This window comes from Grampus griseus (genome assembly GCF_964374135.1).
Source record: "Grampus griseus genome assembly, chromosome: 2".
In the NCBI taxonomy this organism is placed as follows: Eukaryota; Metazoa; Chordata; class Mammalia; order Artiodactyla; family Delphinidae; genus Grampus; species Grampus griseus.
In genome coordinates, this window is record NC_139018.1 from 118564189 (window position 1) to 118588735 (window position 24547).

A 24547-nucleotide genomic window follows, 5' to 3' on the forward strand; every position below is an offset into this window, starting at 1 on the left:
AACATAATATCAGTACATGTAAACTGATTAAATTCAGTTCTTAAAAGTCAGATGATTGAATTAAACCTCTCATTTTAGATTGCGCTGTATACTGCTTATAAGAGACATATTTAAAATTTCAAGGAAAGTTTAAAACAAAGAAAGAGAAAAAAATCCAGGCAAAATACTTGATATTCTAGATGTGCTCTAAAGCTAGAATAGCAATATTCATATCAAACCAGATGGACTTCAACATGAAAAGCATTGATTACAGAAAGATAGAAATTATATAATGGTGAAAAGAATAATCATCCAAAAAGTATAAAAGTACAAAACTTTTAGGTACCTAGCAGCATGGGCTTGAAATATTTAAAGCCCAAACTAACAGAATTACAAGGAGGAAAGTGTATTCATGATCATAGTGGTAAATATTCATATCTCTTACTCAGAAACTGATCAAGCAGGAATAAATAGCAAGAAGATAGAATTAAGATGCAATTATGACTGATCTCATAAATACATATACATATATGTATGTATATGTATGCATGTATATGTGTGTATTTATTGGCACTCAAATAGTGTACACAAAGCACATGCGAAAATTGATCACATCCTAGGTTATAAAGAAGTCTCAGTAAATACAAGTCAGACAAGAATATAGAAGTCAGACACAGCATGTTCTCTGACTGTAATGCAATTAAATTACAAATAAAATATAAGGATATTTTCATGTAATATAAAAAAAATTATTGATGGGCTAAAGACCAAATGAGAAAACAAAAAAATTAAGATTATCTGGAAGGATATTTTTATGACCTTGAATTAGAAGAGGCTTTCCTAGACAAGACAAAAAGCATAACTGATGGATATGTTATATCAAAATTAAATTTATATACTAAAAAACTCACTTAAACAAAGTTAAAGGTGAGATTGACTGGGAGAAGATAGCATTCATCAAAGACTTCATAAAGAGCTAAAATTCATCAGAAAAAGGACAAATAACCCAGTAAAAAATGGGGGAAACCTGAATAGCCTGTAAACCTGTGAAAAGATGCTCAGTTTCAGTAGTAATCAGGGAAATGCCTCTGGATTACTTGTGAAATCCTACAACTTTGCCCTCTAGAAGTAGGTTTACCATCAGCAAAACTTTCTTTGTTCCTCTCTTCCCTGCACATTCCCTTTACCTTCTTGTTTTAGGTAAATTCCAACTCACATGTGGGGATACTGCTTCCTCCACAGTTGTTTTAAGTAGTAGTTGTTTTCTTCCCCCACAGCACTCCTACCTGTGATCCTAGAGGTGGGTTAGGTTTCCTGCTTGCTCCTCACTGGCATTTCGGGCAGTTCTCCCTCCCATCTCCTAAAACTCCTCAGATTTGAAGGACATGCCATCAGACTATACCACCTGCTCCCTCTTCTTGTTGCAGCACTTAACAGATTTCCAGGTCACTTCTTATTCCTTGAAGATATAATTTTCAGGCTCACTGCATGCTCTACACCATTACTGCTGTCCTCTCAATTTCTTGCATTTCTTTCCTCCAATAGTTTTGTCTTCTACTCATTCTGATGGTCAGACTCTTGCCTTGTTCTCACTAACAACTACTCTCCCTCCAGGATCTCAGTCTCAGCCATCCCATTTTCTACCTGTCATCTCTCCTCCTGCCTTATTCTCTGTGATCATGTGACTCTAACAATTCTTCAACCCCATGTAATCTATAATTTACTGATCCTACCACCCTTTCATTATCCCTCATCCTCCATATGACCACACTTTCCTGAATATCCACCTGAGATTCTATGGTTTGTCTGTGATAATTGCCTTCTTGCCCACTCTCCCAACTGTCTGGCTACCCTGCCCCTTGGTAGTACACGCTTGACAGAGTTGTCCTCATTATAGCCACTTTTCTGCCTATTCTGCTCTGTGCCCCATGCATTTGAAAGTGGCAGGAGAAAAGTATCAGTTATGTTGAAAGGCTCTTTTGACACTTATGACCGCTAACCTCATATGGATAGTACTGTCCCAAAGTCCTATTGCATGTCCCTACTTATTCATTTCAGTACAGATCCCATGGGCATTAAAAGGACAATAAAATAATACCATGAACAACTCTTTGCCACAAATTTGATAACCAGGATGAAATGGACTGATAGCTTGAAAGACATAATCTGTTAAAACTCACTCAAGATGAAATAGACACTCCGAATAGGCCTAAATGTATTAAAGAAATTAAATCAATAATTAATAACCTTTCAAAACAGAAAGTACCAGGCCCAGGTGGATTCACTGTTGAATTCTACCAAGCATTTAAGGAAGAAATTATACCAATTCTTTACAATCCATTTTAGAGGGTAGAAGCAGAGGGAATGCTTCCTAACTCATTTTATGAGGCCAGCATTATTCTAACACCAAAACCAGACAAAGACATTACAAGAAAACTGCAGACCAGTGACTCTCACAAACATAGATACAAAAATCCTCAACAAAATATTAGCAAATCATATCCCACAATAAAAAGAATGATACACCATGAGCAAGTGGGATTTATCCCAGAGGTGCAAGGTTGGTTCGTAATTTAAAATAAATCAATGGAATTCATCACAGCAACAGGATAAAAAAGAAAAAACCTAGTTTTATATCAATGATGCAGAAAAAAACTTTGACAAAATTCTACACCTAGAAAAGGTGATAAAAATCTTTTACTAAACTAGGAATAGAGGGGAACTTATTCAACTTAATTAAAAAAAAATACAAAACCCTACAGCTAACATGATACTTAATGGGAGAAACTAGAAGCTTTCCCATTAAGATCAGTTATGAGGTAAGGATGTCCCCTTTCACCATTGCTTTTCAACATCATAATGGAAGTTCTAGCTAATGCAATAAGACAAGAAAAGGAAATAAAAGGTATACAGATTGGGAAGGAAGAAATAAAACTGTCTTTGTTCGTAGATGACATGATCATCTATGTAAGAAATCTGAAAGAATCAACCAAAAAAACTCCTATAACTAATAATTGATTACAGAAGTTTGCAAGATACAAGATTAACATAAAAAATTCAATTGCTTTCCTGTGTACCAGCAATGAATAAGTGGTATTTGAAATTAAAAACACAATACCATTGCGACTTCCCTGGTGGTCCAGTGGTAAAGAAGCTGCCTTACAATGCAGGGTTTGATCCGTGGTCAGGGAACTAAGATCCCACATGTTGCAGGGCAACTAACTAAGCCTGCGCGCCACAACTAGTGAGCTCATGCACCTCAACGAGAGAGCTCACATGCTGCAAACTACAGGGTCAACATGCCCTGGAGCCTATGCACCACAACTAGAGAGAGAAAATCCGCATGCTGCAACTGGAGAGAAGCCCGCACACCACAATGAAGAGCCCGCGTGCTGCAGTGAAAGATCCCACATGCCTCAACGAAGACCCAACACAGCCAAAAATAAATAAATAAAATAAATAAATAATAAAATAATAAAATAAATCTTAAAAAAAACCAAAACCACAATACCATTTATATCAGCACTCCCCAAAATTAAATAGGTAGGTATAAACCTAACAGAATATGTATAAGATCTATATGAGGAAAACTATAAAACTCTGATGAGTGAACTCAAAGAGCTAAATAAATGGAGAGACATTCCATGTTGACGAATAGGAAGACTCAATATGGTCAAGATGTCATTTCTTCCCAGGTTGAAGAATATATTCAATAAATCCCAGCAAATTATTTTGTGGATATCAATAAACTTATTCTAAAGTTTATATGGAGAGGCAAAAGACCCAGAATAGGCAACAAAATATTGAAGGAGAAGAACAAAGTTGGAGGACTGACACTAACCAACTTCAAGACTTACTATAAAGCTACAGTAGTCAAGGCAGTGTGATATTGGCAAAAGAAAATACAAATAGATATATGGAACAGAATAGAAAGCCCAGAAATGTACCTGCATAATTAGTCAACTGATCTTTGACAAAGGAGCAAAGGCAATACAATGGAGCAAAGGTGGTCTTTTCACCAAATGGTGCTGGAACATCCATACGACAAAAAAAAAAAAAAAATGAATCCGGACCCAGACCTCACATTCTTCACAAAAATTAACTCAAAATGGACTATTGACCATAAATGCAGAAGTATAAAACTCCTAGACAATAACATAGGAGAAAACCTAAATGACCTTGAATATGGTGATGACTTTTTAGGTACAGTATCAAAGGCATGATCTCTGAAAGAAATCAATGATAAGCTGGATTTCATTAAAATTAGAAACTTCTGTTCTGCAAAAGACAATGTCAAGAGAATGAGAAGACAAGTCACAGACTTGGGAGAAAATATTTGGAAAAAGATATCTGGTAAAAGACTGTTATCCAAAATATACAAAGGACTCTTTTTTTAAACATGTTTCAATGTTTCAGTCATTGAAACAACCTGATTGAAAAATGAGCCAAAGACCTTAACAGACACCTCACCAAAGAGGATGTACAGATGGCAGATAAGCATATGAAAAGGTGTGCCACATCATATGTCATCAGGGAAATGCAAATTAAAACAATGAGCTACCACCACACACCTATTAGAATGACCAAAATTGGGAACACTGATAACTCCAAATGCTGGTGAGGATGAAGAGCCACAGAAACTCTCATTCAATGTTGGTGGGAATTCAGAGTGGAAATTCAGCCACTTTGGAAGACAGTTTGGCAGTTTCTTAACACAAGTAAACATACTCTTACCTTGTGATCAGCAGTCATGCCCTTGGTATATATGTAGATGAGTTGAAAACTTATGTCTAAACAAAAACATGCACATGGATGTTTATAGCAGCCTTTTTCATAATTGCCAAACCTGGAAGCCACCAAGATATCCAGTAGGTGAATGGATAAATAAACTGTGGTACATTCAGCTCTAAAAAGAAATGAGCTATCAGGCCATGAAAAGACATGGAGGAAAGTAATTGCATATTATTAAGTAAAAGAAGCCAATCTGAAAAGGCTGCATACTGTATGATTCCAACCTTAGAACATTCTAGAAAAGACTAAATATGGAGACAGTAAAAAGACAAGCTGTTGTCAGAGGTTTAGGTCCATAGGTTTCTTCATATTCTCAGGGGAGTTGATGAGAGTTCTAAGAGAGGTGAGTCAGAAATCTCAATTTCCTCCTTCCCCTTTCCCTCTCCTTTTCTTTTTTCCTCTTTTTCTCTCAGAAGTGATTGATTAAAATAGTATAACATTTGTTATATTGAATTTTATTTAAAACATGAGATTCAGTTGTGTCTAGCTTTTTCCAGAAGTTTAGGTTGCTTTGTCTTCTGTTGAATGTCTTGGAAACAGGCACAGTAAGTCATAACAATGGGATAGTTACCTGATTTTGAATCTTGGCTTTGTCTCTTACTTAGTGTGAGACCTTGGGTTTATCATTTAATTTAGCTAAACCTCAGTTTTCTCCTCTATAAAATGGAACTAATAATAGTAACTGTGATATAAAATTGCTTCAAAGATTAAATGAAGTATAACTGTATGGAAAGCACTTAGCACAGTGTCTGGCACATAGCAAGTATGACATGAATATTAGATGCCACTGCAGTTATTATTATCACTGCTGTTATTTTTATCAGTGGTACGTAAGAGCGCTGTATTTTGAAACTTTATACAAACTTATCAGCCTCTACAATTTGATATGCTTCTTCTACCTTTCTTCACAAATTTGGCAATTTTGCCATTAGTTTATTCACATTTTTCTGTGAGCATATTTCTTCACCTCTTTGTCTTTCCCACTATAATTATACCTAACATTATATGGGTACTACTGTGTGCTAGGTGCTATGTGAAATGCTTTATGAACATTGGAGCAGAAGTTGGAAGACTCAGTTCTGGTCCCAGTTCTGTCACTCAGCCTTTTGACTTGGTCAAGAAATTGAATCTTACTGATTTTGTCATCTACAAAATAGGAATAATAATATTTCAATATTTGTCCTGTCTTTATAGTTTGCTGTGATGATTAAATGATATGTTTTCAAAAGCCCTTCATAAAATGTAAATAAATGTGCAAATATAAAGTATTACTATTTTTGTCAAGCTTAAATGTCAAATTTGTATAGTACCTTGCCCTTCAGATGGAATTACCTAGCTGTAGTTTCTGCCTTTCTGGAGTCTTTCTTAGTAAAAGCCTCACATAGAGCAATCACGGAGAATAGAAACATCTTAACCTAAAAGCAGTTTTGCCTATTCTACATTTTAAGAAAGGTTGGTTAAAGTATTTGAGTCATATACATATGGATGCATGATAGGGTAAATACATAAATGGGTGAAGATGAGTTAAATTATTTTTGAGAATTTTATAAGATTAGGATCTGAATTCACAGGAAGCTACTAGTGTTTTGCTGATCGCTCTAAGAAGTTTGTGAAGGAAGTATAATTCAGGAAAATTCAAGTTAATTTTAACTTTGGGTGGTATATAGGAAGAGAAATGAGGTGGTCTGGAATATTCGGTAAAGGGTTGTTAGCACAGGGCCTTGGGGTGCAGTGTAATGGGAAGTCAGCGGTGTAATTGCGGAGTTCTAACTGGAAGATAGTCTCCTGTGGCTATGTGATCTTGGACAAATCAGCCTCTAAATCTCAATTTTCTAAGCTGTAAAGTAGAGCTAATAATACATACTTTAAAATTTGTGTGAGTGGGTATTTGCCATCATGATTTATCATTTACTATTAGGGTTGGAAAGTGCTTGGAGAGCCATTGAAGCAAAGGTTTTGTGGGTTGTTGATGATTACTTTAAATTTTATTGCTTGAGTGTTGAGAATTTGGGCCTGGACTAAGGCTGTCAGATAAAATATTTACTAATTTTTATTTGCTGAGTCTGACAACCTTAGTCTGGATGGGGGACTGTGGTGGATGAGCAGCTCCATCTCAGCCTCTTAAGTGTGCATGTCTTTGTGAGTATATATGTTTTGTTTGCTTGACTTTTGATAGTGAAGATTCTATATAAACCGAAGATTGGCTATAAAAGATTTTTGAAGTATAGGAATCACTGTTACATTGAAGGCCAAAGCCTAAAATAAAACAGGAGAGTATTAGCTTCTATTTTGGATATTCTTCACTCTGGGGCTCTTCTATGAAAAGGAAAAACAAACAAGCTAACAGGAATGACATACACACATACAAAACAACCCAAAGAAACTTGAGATTGTTTGTTGTTGTAACTGTAGTACAAGGTTAGTATTTATTTATTTATCAGTTTAAGTAGCCACAGAGAGATAAGCAACTCCTTTGTACTTGTAGTGAGAAGTTCAGGTCTTTATGTAAACTGCACGCTCCTGTTTGTGGGGGAATGATTCTTTGGTACAGTCTATAAAAGTATAGAATATAATCTTGTATTTTCAAAGTCCGCCTGTGCAGCTGAGGAAACATTGGGTCATAGAATACTATAGTTACTTTATTTGGTGAGTCTGCTCTGTAGCTGATGCTTGGTTTTATTAATCAGTGTTCTTTTCTAGTAAATTGTTTTGTATTTATATATTTTTACTTTTAGTGGAAAAACGTTTAAGATAAAATTCAGTAACTGAATATAAGTATAGATATGTCATTTCTAAATGAAAAGAATATATACAAGCAATTTCAAAATGTTGAAATTAGTATCTGTTATTTGTTACTGTATGTAAATGTGCCATACACATATTTTAGTAAATCAGGAGCCACTTTAGTGCTCCTTTTTGACTGAGTCTGTTCACCATTAAAATCATCCTAATCTTCAATGAAACATGTAATTGACTTTACAAACCTGCCGCTTTTATTTAAGTTGAGAAGTTTTGTTTTGATGAATTCAGTGTGATATAAGCTAAAAAGAAGAATGTCATGTTTTTAAGTATTTATGTTGAAAAATTTGATTTATACAAAAATCCAGTTCCTGGAGGCTTTTAAAAAATACTTTTTCATGTTTTGTTTTATTTCATCAGAACACTACAGTAGACTGTAAAATAACGTCATCTACAACTGGAGATAAACACTTTGATAAAAGTCCCACTAAAACAAGGCACCCTCGGAAAATTGATCTAAGAGCTCGATACTGGGCATTCCTTTTTGACAATCTTCGCCGGGCTGTAGATGAAATCTATGTAACTTGTGAATCAGATCAGAGTGTGGTGGAATGTAAGGTAAGCTTTGCTTTGAGGCTTTGTAATCCATTTGAAGTCAGATTCTCCAATTTTTGCTACGTCTGACTTGATAATTTGCCTCAGTACACAGTACTTTAATAATAACTGTAGTCTCCATGCTATACGCTAGATCTGCTTAACTTATTCATCTTATAACTGAAAGTCTGTACCCTTTGACCAACATCTCCCTATTTCCCCTATCACTTGCAACCACTGTTCTACTCTCTGCTTCTGTGAGTGTGTCAGGTTTTTCTTTGTTTTGATTTTTCAAGAGTACCCTTGTTGTTGTTGTTTGCATTACCTACTTATGTACTTTTATATTCTGTGCAAGATTTGGTAGAAAGTTGTCTTGATACATAGTCCTAGGCAAGAAATTAAGGGATAGGTACACATATACACAATTTATTAAAAAATCTCTTATCTGTGTTCTCCATTGGTACTGTAGGTGGCATTAGTGAGATTTTCACATTCTTTGGTTTCCTGTTTAATGTCTTTAATTGGACATTGCTTCTTTTCTGTTGAGATACTTATCACTCTTCTAATTCACTGTGATCAGGGAAAAGTGAGATTGATGGCTAACCATAAACAATCCTGGGCGGGATTAGGATGTCATTGTAAGGTGTGTTTTCTAATTTTAGATAACCTTGTATTTGTAATAGTATATTAAACAGACACATAGCATAATATGGCTCTAAAAATTCACTAGAAAGTCTGGCCGTTTAGTAGATACAAACTATATACTGTATTAGTTTATACTAAATAAAATTATTTTGAGAAAAACCAGAATGATACATCATCATAGAAATATTACAGAGGTAGCTTCTGTTTCTACAGTGAACATGGTTGAAAATCCTGGAATTCATTGTTTAACCTTTGAAATGTCCGAAGGGTCAAAGCAAAGTTACATGTTGACACAACAGCTATGTTTCCTCTAAAACTGGAAACAGCCAAAATGTTTTAAACTAGCCTAAAAATATGACTCTTCAGAAGCAGTTTTCAGAATGAACAGTGGTTGAAATCACCCAAATTTATGCTTTGGTTGTCACAATTAATATTGTTACTATCAGCATGTAAAACTTTTTATGTTTTAAGAAAAATATTTTTAAGGAAAATCATATCATTGGGGTGGAATGAATCAGCATGTTGTGGTAGAAAACACTATTGGATTTAATTTTGGGTTATAGTTTCTTATATAAAATGAGCATGTGGGCCTAGATAATCTTTAGGTCATCCCTAGAGATCAATAAGATCAGCAGATTCTTTTATTTTGTGATTAAAAATAACAAAAGGTTGACTGAAGAAATCAAATTTGTCAAATGTGTACTTCTTTATAGAAGTGAGTTGGACCAATTGCGGCCACGTCTCTGTGATGAGCAGAAACTCTTGCACCTATCTCTGATACTGTATTCAGGGAAGCTAGACTTGCCATAAGACAGTGTAGCTTTTTTTTTAAAAAAAATTATTATATATATGCAATGGAATATTACTCAGCCATCAAAAAGAATGAAATAATGACATTTGCAGCAACACTGGTGGACCTAGAGATTATCATCTCTAGTGAAAGAGAAAGACACATACCATATGATATCACTTATATGTGGAATCTAAAATATGATACAAATCAACATATCTATGAAACAAAGACAGTGTAGCTTTTATTTTCAGTCCTGTCAAAGCTTTGTGAAAGTTTAACAGTAATAGAAATTGGTTGTGCAAGTTGTAGATTACAAGAATGGAGAAGATTTAAAAAAATTTTTTTTAATTTTTAACTTTTTATTATGAGAATTTTCAAATACAAAGTAGAATAATGCAATATAGGGACTTCCCTGGTGGCACAGTGGTTAAGAATCCGCCTGCCAATCCAGGGGACATGGGTTCGATTCCTGGTTCGGGAAGATCCCACATGCCGCAGAGCAACTAAGCCTGTGCACCACAACTACTGAGCCTGTGCTCTAGAGCCTGTGAGCCACAACTACTGAGCCCATGTACCACAGCTACTGAAGCCCGTGTGCTTAGAGCCTGTGCTCCGCAACAAGAGAAGCCACCACAATGAGAAGTCCACAGACCAAAACGAAGAGTAACCCCTGCTCACCGCAACTAGAGAAAGCCCACGTGTAGCAATGAAGATCCAACACAGCCAAAAATAAATTAATAAATAAATATATTTTTTTTAATTAAAAAAGAAAGAAAGAATGGAGAAGATTTTGACAGAGGAGTAGAAATGTGTTCTCTATTCTTTGTACTGTGTCAAGATGCTCAAAGGTTTATGCTGAGAAATAAAATCTGGGAGCTTAAAAGTTAATTTCATACCCAACTCTGCTCCTCTCCCCATCTAGGACTTACAGGTGGTGATGTAAAAATATACAGTTTAATATTTGCTTTATCCATGTGCTGGGTATATAATAACTGGAGTTCTATTTATGTTTTGTTCTATTCTCATTTTAAAAGCACTTCTATCCATTATCTCATTTGATTAGAACCACTGTAAGATGTATAACCCTCATTTTATAGATCCTCATTGTACAGGTGCATTCAGCCTTTATTTTGTAGATTTACTGACAATATTTATCCTTCTTCGTGATTTTTGTGCAACGCCTTTGTTAAGTAACCACAGTTCAATTCTTTGTCTCATATGTAAAATGCAGTTAATAACTCCTGTATTATGTAATTCACATGATAAGTACAGCATGAAAAAGTATCTTAACTGTATCAACCAGGATTGCTGACCAGAGCCAATCTCTTTAATCAAGAGGCTAAAATTCTCATTTTTTTCGTTTAAAGGCATGCCTGTTATGCCATCAGCTACTTCACTGCATGACTTGCTAAGAGCTGACTTTTTCAGCAAAGCTGTAATCTGACCATCACCACTGCATTTCCCCTTCTTCCATATAAAGTGGGCTAGGGGGAGATTGCCTTTTGGGGAGTGCACAGTTAATGAAGTTTGATGAGGTGCGTGAATTGCTTGTGAAGTTTGTGTGTATGGCTGCAGGAAACTGGCATCTTGTTCTCTGGTTGGATCTTTGCCGTGCTGATTTTGGTGCCTGTGGAATATGTTGAGAGATTTTGGGGAAAAGCATACTGGGAACATATTGTACTTTCCATTCCCTTTTTTCCATTTCAACCTGGGGGAACTGGATGTGTGGCTCTGGAATATTGGGGGCATCCTTGAATATAGAGAGTGGTACCTACATCTCCCTTAGAAGTTTCATAGCATAATAAGCTTGCTGGAGTAGCTCATGCCAGCTGGGCTTGAAGGGACTTTACGGTAGTATGCTTTCTTTGGAAGGAGATAGGATGGGACTTGTCATTGACCAAGTAAAGAGGAACCCCAGTGCATCTCACGATTTATGTGAGGGTAGAATTGTGTACATTAGTGAAGATGTTGGAGTAATAGGGGCTTCCTATGGGGACACTTGGTTAGGTAAAATATACCAACCTCTGTTGGAGTTGAGGCAGATACTGCTTGGGCAGAGGGAGCCAGGGTGAACCTGACCACTGCCTAGAGAACCATGAATGTTCCCTGTGCAGAAATTACCATGTACTGCAGAGATCAGTAGAGACCACTGACTTCAAATTGATTCAGAGAAAGATTAGGGGTGCATCTCTGCCTGGCAGCACTTGATTCTTTTGGTGGTCAGTATCACCTTAGTCCCTGGAGAAGGACTGGCTGATGACTGTAGTAGATCCATCACTAATAACTGGTGAGCTCTATAATAAGTAGGATATTGCTGTGTTCCCACAGCTGCCACTTATGGCAAGGACATAAGTTTGTGAATGTAGGAGAGTTTGAAGGGGTACAGAGGAGGGCAAGAGGAGAGACACAGTGAGGACGAGAGGAGAGACACCGTGAGGACAAGCTGTGTTCTTCCCCACCACAAGCATCTGCTAAAGCATGTAATTCTCACTTGTGCTAGGCAGGTTGTCTGTAGATGGGATTTAAAAACCAAGCTTTGATAATTGAATGTGACTGAAAAACTGTGGAATTTCACTGAGCATACTCAGCAGGTTTAGGATTCAACTGAGTAGTTAGTTATATGGGGGAAAAATAAAAGTATTCTATGTTTATATCTCAATAGTTGAGACTTCTCAATTCAACAAGTAAGGATCAAAATGAGATGTGAGAAAGTGCTTAGAAAGGTATGACACACAATAAAAAGAAAATAAATTTTATAATTAGATGAAAGGAGAAGTCACAGATGGAGAAAGAGGGATATAGGTCCAGGACAGAGAAAGAATCATCATAGAAGTAGGAAGGAGATAGGAGAGTAGGAATGTCCCAAAAGCCATGGAAGAAGTAGGAGAGGTGCATAGGTTAAGAATGACTGCAGTTGAGAGAAAGCTTGTTCAACTTGGCATTCAAGAGGGATAAGAACAGATGGGATCAAAGTGGAAATTTGTGATAAGAATTTGAAATTCCATTTGATGGGTTCTTTGCTCTCTTTATTTTGAAAAGTAGGAGGTGTGGGGTTGGAAGTTTGAAGAGAGTGGAAAGGTCTGAAATAACTGTGATGGAGATGAAAGGGCTGACATATAGAAACCGATTGCCCATCAGCCTTGAAGGTCACAGTTGAGATTGGAAATTCTTCTCTTTCCTGTATCTTCAGTTTTCCTTATTAGATTCTTTTCCCATCAGCCTACAACATGCTTATTTCTCTTCTATTCTGAACTACAAAAATAAGAACAACAAGAAGAAACCCCCAAACCCTTTCTCTACTTTACTTATCCTTTCATCTACTCTCCCAGTCCCCATTTTCCTCCTCCCCTTCTTAGCCAAGTTTCTTAGAAGAACTTTCTACATTTGCTGCCTTCATTTCCTTTTCTCCTGGGTACTCATTAGTCTACTCCAACCTGGTGTCACATCCTATCAGAGCTCCTGTTAAGTTCTTATTAAAGTCACTCAGTATTACTAAGTCCAGTGGCTGTATTTCAGTCCCTTCCATGATCTCTGAGTAGCATTTCATGCTGTTGACCACTCCCCTCTTCTTACAGCACTCCCTTCTTTGGCTTTTATGGAACAACCTCTGCTAGTTTTCTTCCTCCTTTGTTGGCTGCTGCTTCTGCCTCCTCTTAGCTTTTTCTTTTCCACCTGACCTTTAGCTTTTGAGAAGTTATTAAGGCTCCTTTTAGACCATCTTTCTCCCTCTTCAGTTTTCTCTATGCCATGGCTTAGTTTACTATTCATTTTCTGATGATTCTTAAATTTATATGTCTAGCCTATATCTTTCGTCTGATTTTCAGACTTGTATATCCAACTTGCCTAGTTGGCATCTCCACTTGTATATTTCACAAGCATGTCAAACTGACGTATATAAACCAAGTTCATGGTAGCTTCCTTTGCCCCAAACCTGGAGATGTATTTCTCTTCCCCGCTCCTCCCTTCACCTCACACCAGCCACTGTCCAATGAATCAGCCTCTTTCAGATTACTTACTAAATCTTTCTGATCTGTCCACTTCTCTCATTCTCCACTGCTACCATTCTAGTCCAAGCCACCAGTAAAAAATGCCTGGATTACAACTGAAACCTTGTAACAGGATTCCCTGCATCCTTCCAATCCATTCTCCACGTTATAGGCAAAATGATACTTAAAAACCACAAAAATAAACTCTACTTTTATTTTTATTTTTTTTTGTGGTACGCGGGCCTCTCACTGTTGTGGCCTCTCCGGTTGCGGAGCACAGGCTCCGGACGCGCAGGCTCAGTGGCCATGGCTCACGGGCCCAGCCACTCCGCGGCATGTGGGATCTTCCCGGCCCGGGGCACGAACCCGTGTCCCCTGCATCGGCAGGTGGACTCTCAACCACTGCGCCACCAGGGAAGCCCCAGCTCTATTTTTTTTGATGATAGCGCCTCAAAAGTTTCCCTTTGCTCTGAGCATTAAAATCTTCAGCATGACCTTAAAATCTTGAGTGACTTGATCAGTGCTAACCTCATTTCACACCACTTTTCTCTCTTCCCTTCTGCCTCATTTAAACCAGCCTTCTTTCAGTTAGTCAAACATGCCATGTGCTCACTAGTCTTCAGACATTTACACATTCTGATTTTTCTGCCAGAACACTAATCCCTCATTCTCCTTGCCCAGCACCTCCTCACCTCCCCCATCCCTTTTACCTAATTTCCTTAATTTAGATTTCAGTTTAAGTGTCACTTCCTCAGGGGGAGCCTATCCAGATATTTCAGACTAAACCAGGTTCCCCTATAATATACAGTCGTCTCTCAGTATCTTCAGGGGATTGGTTCCAGGACACCTCCCCCAACCCCTGCCCTGTGGATACCAATATCCATGGATGCTCAGGCCCCTTATATAAAATGACATAGTACATTCAGCCCTGGGTATCCATAGGTTCTGCTTGGGCACGTATGGACCGACTGTACTCTTAATACTTTCCCTAGAAGCACTTATCACAATTGAAATTACATAATTGTTTATTTTGTTGTTTTTATATCTGTCTCCCTTATTAGACAGTAAGCTCCATGAGGACAGAAACCATACTGTTTTGTTTACCCCTCCATCATCAGTTCTTGGAACTGGCGTTGAAACATAGTAAATGCTCTGTAAATAGATATCAAAAGGCTGTGTGAAGCAATGAGACTACGTAGAGTTTGGGGGTGAAGACACTGGTTTACACAGTGATGTGATTCCTCTCTCTCCTGAGTTATACTTAGCATTCAGTTGCTTGCTAAAAATGCACAAAGATGGTGGGTAGATGAATTAATCATGGGTAGGTATTTTTTAGGCAGATGCAGTGTAATTTCATTGGAGTAAAGGATTGAAGAGGGTGAGAGAGTAGTTGGAGTAGTGGACCATGGAACCTAAGCTGGATGGGGAAGGAAATGACTACTGCAGAAGCCTGATAGATGTGGAGAAAGTAAAGAAGCTAAGTGTTTGCAAATATCCTTTGGACATGGTAGGAATAGGTAAGGTGGATTCTCTCTAGATAGAAATTGATAAGTTTATATTTTTAAAGTTACTATTTACATACTCCAAATTATTATTTTTTTAATCTTCTTGATCTGTCAGACACAGATATTTTGGTCTCCCACTACTATTGCAGTTTCTTCAATATTTCCTTGAATTTCTGAGATTTTTTTTTTAAGTTGCAAAATTTATAGAATTTATAGATTTATAGAATCATCCCATCTAGGCACACAAGTGCAAAAGTCTAGAAGTGCAAAAGAAGTTTTTGCAGCAAAACAATAGGCTGGAGAGCCTATGATTGTAGGAGAGAGAAGGGTGGAGAGTGAAGTGGTTAGAGGAGTGTCCTCAGAGGCTTTGACCTGGAGACAGGGAGCCATGTTAGATCAGTTGGGGGGAGCATCGAGGCTGGGCGGGCTCTGGGAGAAGACCTCCTCTCAGGCTGTGCATTGCTAATTTGGGGCATTGCCACAACGAAGTATACTCTGCAGTGAGCACCAGAGGGAGGCCTTGAATTTGAGTCCCTAGGAAAACATCTTCATTTAATTCCATTGTTTCTATTGGAAAATCAGATTTAACTTAAGGCGAAACTTTTAGGTAATAACCTGCTGTAGGAATAAGTATTACATGCATGTTTACTTTATCATAATCTACTTTCAATTAATATCACAGTGTTTCATGAAGAGTGTAAGGACATTACAACAGCACAATTCCATTGACCTACTCCACCTTTTATGTTCTCATTGCTTATATTTTACTACTCTATACACTGGAAGCGTCTCAATTGCTTAATTTTTGCTGTAAAAATCGATGGTCTTTTACAGAAATTTGAAAAGAAAATATATAAAATAAAGGTACTAAGATTTTTTAAACCATTTTGCTGCCTTATTATTAGTTGTATAAAGGATCATATGAGTTGTATTTTCATTGTGAATTTAACATTTGTGAATTCTGTTTTGTGTGATGTTAATATTATAATCTCTCTATTTTTGGTTTGTTTGATTTGCCTATTGCTCTTTAGCTCGGGTATTGCAGTTTGTTACAAAGAACATGAGATTCTGCACAGGGAGAGTAGGCTAAGAGTTCACCTGTGCATTTATGGACTAGGCTTTGGTTACCTTACCATTGTTTTACATTAATAACTATCTTTCAAAAATTTACTTTTTATTTATTCAGTATATGTATAAATTGTGAAATGATCACCACAATAACTCTAGCTGACATTCATCACCACACATAGTTACAATTTTTTTTCTTTCTGGTGATAAGTTTTAAGATCTACTCTCTTAGCAACTTTCAAATATACATTATTATTAACTATAGTCACCATGCTGTACATCACATTTCCTGAACTTCATTATTTTGTAACTGAAAGTTTGTACCTTTTGACCAACTTACCCATTTCACCCACCTCCCACCCCATTAATAGCTATCTTTTCCTCTGTCTGTATCTGGTCTTATTCTAGTTATGTATTCTTTGCTGTTTTTCATTCATTGTACGCTTACAGTAAAAATGTGCTATCTTTATTGATTAAAGAATAATTACTCCTATGTGTATAACATTTCCTGAGACATTATTTTATGATTCAGTGTTTAAGTTGTAGAGGTAGATGAATTGTTATTTTTTAGTGTATTTAACATGACACTTCATTGATGATATCTTCGTTGATAAGTCTTTGTTCCTTGTATTTGGTTCTCATTTATTATAATCAATAGAGAATAGATTATTTTTCTTTGGGGTATTTGGAATAACTTAATAACTTGATCCCACAATCACCATGTTGTAACTATTACTGGGGTTAGTCAAACCTGACTTATCTGGGCTAAGTTCCTAGTAATGGTAACCTAGTTCTTAGGAGTAGCCATCAAACGATATTATACTTTCATTTTAAAAGATTTCTTCCTGATTTCTTTATTTCTGTTAATGACCACCACTCTCCCAGCCACCCATGCTTTCTTCTTTGTCAGCTTCAAAGTTCCTATTCATTTGTTTTTTGCATTTTTTTCCCATTCACACATCCCCTCCCTGTTTCCTAGTGTCAATACATTGCCTTTTAAAGACCCTTATTACTCTCTGGTGAACATTTTTCTTGTCCTTTTGGGTATGTCCCCGTCTCATTTTTTTTGTTGTTGTTGTTGTTTCTGCTTTTGTAGTGCTTTTTACCAATGACGTTAATCTTTCATTTTTTCTTATTTTTATTTTAACATCTTTATTGGAGTATGATTACTTTACAATGGTGTGTTAGCTTCTGCTTTATAACAAAGTGAATCAGCTATACATATACATACATCCCCATATCTCCTCCCTCTTGCGTCTCCCTCCCACCCTCCCTATCCCACCCCTCTAGGTGGTCACAAAGCACTGAGCTGATCTCCCTGTGCAAAGCAGCTGTTTCCCACTAGCTATCTATTTTACATTTGGTAGTGTATATATGTTAGTGCTACTCTCTCACTTGGTCCCAGTTTACCCTTCCCCCTCCCCGTGTCCTCAAGTCCATTCTCTGTGTCTGCGTCTTTATTCCTGTCCTGCCCTTAGGTTCTTCAGAACCTTTTTTTTTTAAATTCCATATATATGTGTTAGCATACAGTATTTGTTTTTCTCTTTCTGACTTACTTCACTCGGTATGACAGTCTCAAAGTCCATCCACCTTGCTACAGATAACTCAATTTCATTTTATGTCTGAGTAATATTCCATTGTCTATATGTGCCACATCTTCTGTATCCATTCATCTGTCAATGGACACTTAGGTTAGGTTGCTACCATGTCCTGGCTATTGTAAATAGAGCTGCAGTGAACACTGTGGTACATGACTATTTTAAAATTGTGGTTTGCTAAGGGTATATGCCCAGTAGTGGGATTGCTGAGTCGTATGGTAGTTCCGTTTTTAGTTTTCTGAGGAACCTCCATACTGTTCTCCATAGTGGCTGTATCAATTTACATTCCCACCAACAGTGCAAGAGGGTTCCCTTTTCTCCACACCCTCTCTAGCATTTATTGTTTGTAGATTTTGTGATGATGGCCATTCTGACTGGTGTGAGGTGATACCTCCTTGTAGTTTTGATTTGCATTTCTCTAATGATTAGTGATGTTGAGCGTCCTTTCATGTGTTTGTTGACAATCTGTGTATGTTCTTTGGAGAAATGTCTATTTAGGTCTTCTGCCCAATTTTGGATTGGGTTGTTTGTTTTTTTTGATATTGAGCCACATAAGCTGCTTGTATATTTTGGAGATTAATCCTTTGTCAGTTGCTTCGTTTGCAAATATTTTCTCCCATTCTGAGGGTTGTCTTTTCATCTTGTTTATGGTTTCCTTTGTTTTGCAAAACGTTTTAAGTTTCATTAGGTCCCATTTGTTTATTTTTGGTTTTATTTACATTTCTCTAAGAGGTGGGTCAAAAAGGATCTTGTTGTCATTTATGTCATACAGTGTTCTGCCTACGTTTTCCTCTAAGAGTTTTATAGTGTCTGGCCATACATTTAGGTCTTTAATCCATTTTGAGTTTATTTTCGTATACGGTGTTAGGGAGTGTTCTAATTTCATGCCTGTACATGTAGCTGTCCAGTTTTCCCAGCAGCACTTACTGAAGCAGCTGTGTTTTCTCCATTGTATATTCTTGCCTCCTGTCTCAAAGAGAAGGTGACCATATGCGCATGGGTTTATCTCTAGGCTTTCTAATCTGTTCCATTGATCTTTATTTCTATTTTTGTGCCATACCATACTGTCTTGATTACTGTAGCTTGTAGTGTAGTGTGAAGTCAGGGAGCCTGATTCCTTCAGCTCCATTTTTCTTCATCAAGATTGCTTTAGCTATACGGGATCTTTTGTGTTTCCATACAAATTGTGAAACTTTTTGTTCTAGTTCTGTGAAAAATGCCGGTGGTAGTCTGATAGGGATTGCATTGAATCTGTAGATTGCTTTAGGTAGTATAGTCATTTTCACAATGTTGATTCTTCCAATCTTAGAACGTGGTATATCTCTCCATCTGTTTGTATCGTCTTTAATTTCTTTCCTCAGTGTCTTATAGTTTTCTGCATACAGCTCTTTTGTCTCCTTAGGTAGGTTTATTCCTAGGTATTTTGTTCCTTTTGTTGCAGTAGTAAATGGGAGTGTTTCCTTAATTTCCCTTTCACATTTTTTATCATTAGTGTACAGGAATGCAAGAGATTTCTGTGTATTAATTTTGTATCCTGCTGTTTTACCAAATTCATTGATTAGCTCTAGTAGTTTTCTGGTAGCATCTTTAGGATTCTCTATGTATAGTATCATGTCATCTGCAAACACTGAGAGTTTTATTTCTTTTCCGATTTGGATTCCTTTTATTTCTTTTTCTTCTCTGATTGCTGTGGCTAAAACTTCCAAACTATGTTGAATGTTAGCGGTGAGAGTGGGCAACCTTTTCTTGTTCTTGATCTTAGAGGAAATGGTTTCAGTTTTTCACTGTTGACAACGATGTTGACTGTGGGTTTGTCATATATGGTCTTTATTATGTTGAGGTAGGTTCCCTCTATGCCTGCTTTCTGGAAAGTTTTTATCATAAGTGGATGTTGAATTTTGTTGAAAGCTTTCTCTGCATCTATTGAAATGATCATATGGTTTCTCTCCTTCAGTTTGTTAATATGGTGTATCACATTGATTGATTTGCATATATTAAAGAATCCTTGCATTCCTGGGATAAACCTCGCTTGATCATAGTGTATGAGTCTTTTAATGTGCTGTTGGATTCTGTTTGCTAGTATTTTGTTGAGGATTTTTGCATCTGTGTTCATCAGTGATATTAGCCTGTAGTTTTCTTTTTTGTAAATCGTTGTCTGGTTTTGGTATCACCGTGTTGGTGGCCTTGTAGAATGAGTTTGGGAGTGTTCCTCCCTCTGCTATATTTTGGAAGCGTTTGAGAAGGATAGGTGTTAGCTCTTCTCTAAATGTTTGATAGAATCACCTGTGAGACCATCTGGTCCTGGGCTTTTGCTTTTTGGAAGATTTTTAATCACAGTTTCAATTTCATTGTTTGTGATTAGTCTGTTTATATTTTCTATTTCTTCCTGGTTCAGTCTCTGAAAGTTGTGCTTTTCTAAGAATTTGTCCATTTCTTCCAGGTTGTCCGTTGTAGTGGCAATTGGTTGTGGTAATCTCTCATGATCCTTTGTACTTTTGCACTGTCAGTTGTTACTTCTCCTTTTTCATTTCTAATTCTGTTGATTTAGGTCTTCTCCCTTTTTTTCTTTTTTTTTTTTCCCTTTTTTTCTTGATGAGTCTGTCTAGTGGTTTATCAATTTTGTTTATCTTCTCAAAGTACCAGCTGTTAGTTTTATTGATCTTTGCTATTGTTTCCTTCATTTCTTTTTCATTTATTTCTGATCTTTATGATTTCTTTCATTCTGCTAACTTTGGGTTTTTTTGTTCTTTCTCCAATTGCTTTAGGTGTAAGTTTAGGTTGTTTATTTGAGATTTTTCTTGTCTCTTGAGGTAGGTTTGTATTGCTATAAACTTCCCTCTTAGAACTGCTTTTGTTGCCTACCATAGTTTTGGATTGTTGTGTTTTCATTGTTGTATGTTTCTAGGTATTTTTTGATTTCCTCTTTGATTTCTTCAGTGAGCTCTTGGTTATTTAGTAGCGTATTATTTAGCCTCCACGTGTTTGTATTTTTTTCAGTTTTCTTCCTGTAGTTGATATCTAGTCTCATAGCATTGTGGTCGGAAAAGATACTTGACACGCTTTCAATTTTCTTAAATTTACCAAGGCTTGATTTGTGACCCAAGATATCTATCCTGGAGAGTGTTCCATGAGCACTTAAGAAGAAAGTGTATTCTGTTGGCTTTGGATGTGAATATCTGTGAATATCAATTAAGTCCGTCTTGTTTAATGTGTCATTTAAAACTTGTGTCTCCTTATTTATTTTCATTTTGGATGATCTGTCCATTGGTGAAAGTGGGATTTTAAAGTCCCCTACTATGATTGTGTTACTGTCGATTTCCCTTTTTATGGTTGTTAGCATTTGCCTTATGTATTGAGGTGCTCTTATGTTGGTTGCATAAATATTTACAATTATTATATCTTCTTGGATTCATCCCTTGATCATTATGTAGTATCCTTCTTTGTCTCTTGTAATAGTCTTTATTTTAATGTCTGTTTTGTCTGATATGAGAATTGCTACTCCAGCTTTCTTTTGGTTTCCATTTTCATGGAATATCTTTGTCCATCCCCTCACTTTCAGTCTGTATGTGTCCCTAGGTCTGAAGTGGGTCTCTTGCAGACAGCATATATACAGGTCTTGTTTTCATATCCATTTAGCCGGTCTTATCCTTTTTTTGGAGCATTTAATCCATTTACATTTAAGATATTTATCAATATGTATGTTCCTATTACCATTTTCTTAATTGTTTTGCGTTTGTTATTGTATCTCTTTTCCTCCTCTTGTGTTTCCCACCTAGAGAGGTCCTTTAGCATTTGTTGTAAAGCTGGTTTGGTGATGCTGAATTCTCTCAACTTTTGCTTGTCTGTAAATGTTTTAATTTCTCTGTCAAATCTGAATGAGATCTTTGCTGGGTAGAGTAATCTTGGTTGTAGGTTTTTCCCTTTCATCACTTTAAATATGCTTTGCCACTCCCTTCTGGATTGCAGAATTTCTGCTGAAAGATCAGCTGTTAACCTTATTGGGATTCCCTTGTATGTTATTTGTTGCTTTTATCTTGCTGCTTTAAATATTATTTCTTTGTATTTAATTTTTGATAGTTTGATTAATATGTGTCCTGGCGTGTTTCTCCTTGATTTATCCTGTATGGGACTCTCTGTGCTTCCTGGACTTGATTGACTATTTCTTTTCCCATATTAGGGAAATTTTCAACTATAATCTCGTCAAATATTTTCTCAGTCCCTTTCTTTTTCTCTTCTTTTTCTGGGACCTCTATAATTCAAATGTTGGTGTGTTTAATGCTGTCCCAGAGGTCTCTGAGACTGTCCTCAATTGTTTTCCTTCTTTTTTTGGCTCTGCAGTAGTTATTTCTACTATTTTATCTTCCAGGTCACTTATCCGTTCTCCTGCCTCAGTCATTAGGCTATTGCTTCCTTCTAGAGAATTTTAAATTTCATTGTTGTTCATCATCGTGTGTTTGCTCTTTAGTTCTTCTAGGTCCTTGTTAAACATTTCTTGTATTTTCTCCATATTATTTCCAAGATTTTGGATCATCTTTACTATCATTACTGTGAATTATTTTATAGGTAGACTGCCTATTTCCTCTTCATTTCTTTGGTCTGGTGGGTTTTTACCTTGCTCCTTCATCTGCTGTATATAAATATAAATATATATATATATATATATATATATATATATATATGTAGTACACATACAGACATGACATATCTTCTTTATCCATTCCTCTGTTGATGGGCACTTAGGTTTTTTCCATATCTTGGCAACAGTAAATAGTCCTGTGATGAATATAGGGGTGCATATTATCTTTTCAAATTAGTGTTTTCTTGTTCTTTGGATAAATACCCAGAAGTGAGATAGCTGGATCATGTGGTAATTCTGTTCCGAATTTTTTGAGGAATTTCCATACTGTTTTCCATAGTGGCTGTACCTGTTTACATCCACCGTCAGTTCATGAGTTTCCCCTTTCTCCACATCCTCTCGAACACTTGTTATTTCTTGCCTTTTTAGTAATCGCTTTTCTGACAGACATAAGGGGATATTTCACTGTGGTTTTCATTTGCCTTTCCCTAATAATTAGTGATGTTGAACAAAACCCCAGTTTTGTTCTTCTTTCTCAAGATTATTTGGCTGTTTAGGGTCTTTTGTGTTTCCATAAAATTTTAGGAGTGTTTTTCCCAGTTCTGTGAAAAATGCTATTGGTGTTTTGATAGTGATTGCATTGAATGTGTATATTGCTTTTCGTAGTATAGGTATTATAGTAATATTAATTCTTCCAGTCTATGAGGACTGTATATCTCTACATTTATTTGTGTTGTGTTTAATTTCTTTCATCAATAATAATAATTCTTAAAACTCTTATAGATTTCAGAGTACACATCTTTCACCTTCTTGCTTAAATTTATTCCAAGGTATTTTATTCTTTTTGATGCAATTCTAAGTGGATTTTTTTCTTAATTTCTCTATGTGATAATTTATTATTAGTGTATAGATATGCAACAGATTCCTGTATATTAATTTTGTATCCTACAACTTTACTAAATTCATTTATTTCTAATAGTTTTTTGATGGAGTCTCCCACAGTTTCCTGTATATATTATCATGTCATCTGCAAATAGTGACAGTTTTTCTTCTTTCCTTTGCTATAAACTTCCTTCTTAGTACTGCTTTTGCTGCATCCTGTAGATTTTGGTATGTCATATTTTTATTTTCATTTGCCTTCAGGTAATTTTTAATTTCTCCTTTGATTTCTTTATTGACCCAATAGTTATTCCATAGCATGTTGTTCAGTCTCCACATATATGTGATTTTTCCAGATTTCTTCTTGAATTTGATTTCTAGTTTCATACCATCATGATTGGAGAAGATGCTTGATATGATTGCAGTCTTCTTAAATTTGTTGAGACTTATTTTGTGTCCCAAAATATGGTCTACCCTTGAGAAAGTTCCATGTGGACTTGAGAAGAATGTGATTTCTCCTGCATTTGGATGGAATATTCTGTACAAATCTATAAAATCCATCTTGTCAAAATTTCATTTAAGGCTGCTGTTTCCTTGTTGACTTTCTGTGTGGATGATCTATCCATTGACGTAAGTGGGGTGTTAAAGTCCCCTACTATTACTGTTGCTGTCAGTTTCTACCTTTAGGTTTGTTAATCATTGTTTTATATATTTTGGTGCACCTATGTCAGATGCATAAACGTTAATAACTTACATGTTCTTATGAAGTATCCTCTTTATCATTATTACTATCCATTTTTGTCTCTTACCTTTTTTACCTTGAAGTGTATTTTGTTTGATAGCAGAATGTCTACACCAGCTTTCTTTGGGCTGCCATTTGCTTGGAGTATCCTCTTTTATCCCTTCACTTATGTTTATCTTTAGAGTTGAGGTATGTCTTCTGGAAGCAGCATACAGTTGGGTTTTGTTTTTTAACCTGTCTCGCCACTCTGTATCTTTTGATTGGTGGATTCAGTCCATTTGCATGTAAGGTGATTATTGATAGATGAGGACTTAGTACTGCCATTTTATCTTTTGTTTCCTGGTTCCTCTATATCTCCACTGTTGCTTATTCCTAGTATTAGTGTCTTCTAGTTTGGTCTCTTGCCCCCTTAGGTAGGTGTATTCCTAGGTATTTTTTTTTTTTTTTGGTGCAATTGTACATGGGTTGTTTCCTTAATTTCTCTTAATTTCTCATGGGTTTTCTCTTAATTTACACAACAGTGCATTTCTATACACTAATAATGTTAGTGTATAGAAATGCAACTGATTTCCATATATTAATTTTGTGTCCTGCAACTTTACCAAATTTATTCATGAGCTCAAGTATGTTTTTGGTGGCATTTTTAGGATTT

At 36.2% G+C, this 24547-nt stretch overlaps 1 protein-coding gene across 3 annotated transcripts in view; it reads left to right on the forward strand.

Annotated features, from left to right (window-relative positions):
• The window catches only part of SCAPER (S-phase cyclin A associated protein in the ER), a 495909-nt gene that overhangs the window by 61729 nt on the left and 409633 nt on the right, over nucleotides 1-24547 (forward strand). For all 3 annotated transcript variants that reach the window (XM_082647309.1, XM_082647310.1, XM_082647311.1), the window contains exon 5: nucleotides 7930-8127. In XM_082647309.1, the coding sequence (XP_082503435.1) occupies nucleotides 7930-8127 (198 nt within the window). The remainder of the gene's footprint in view (nucleotides 1-7929; nucleotides 8128-24547) is intronic.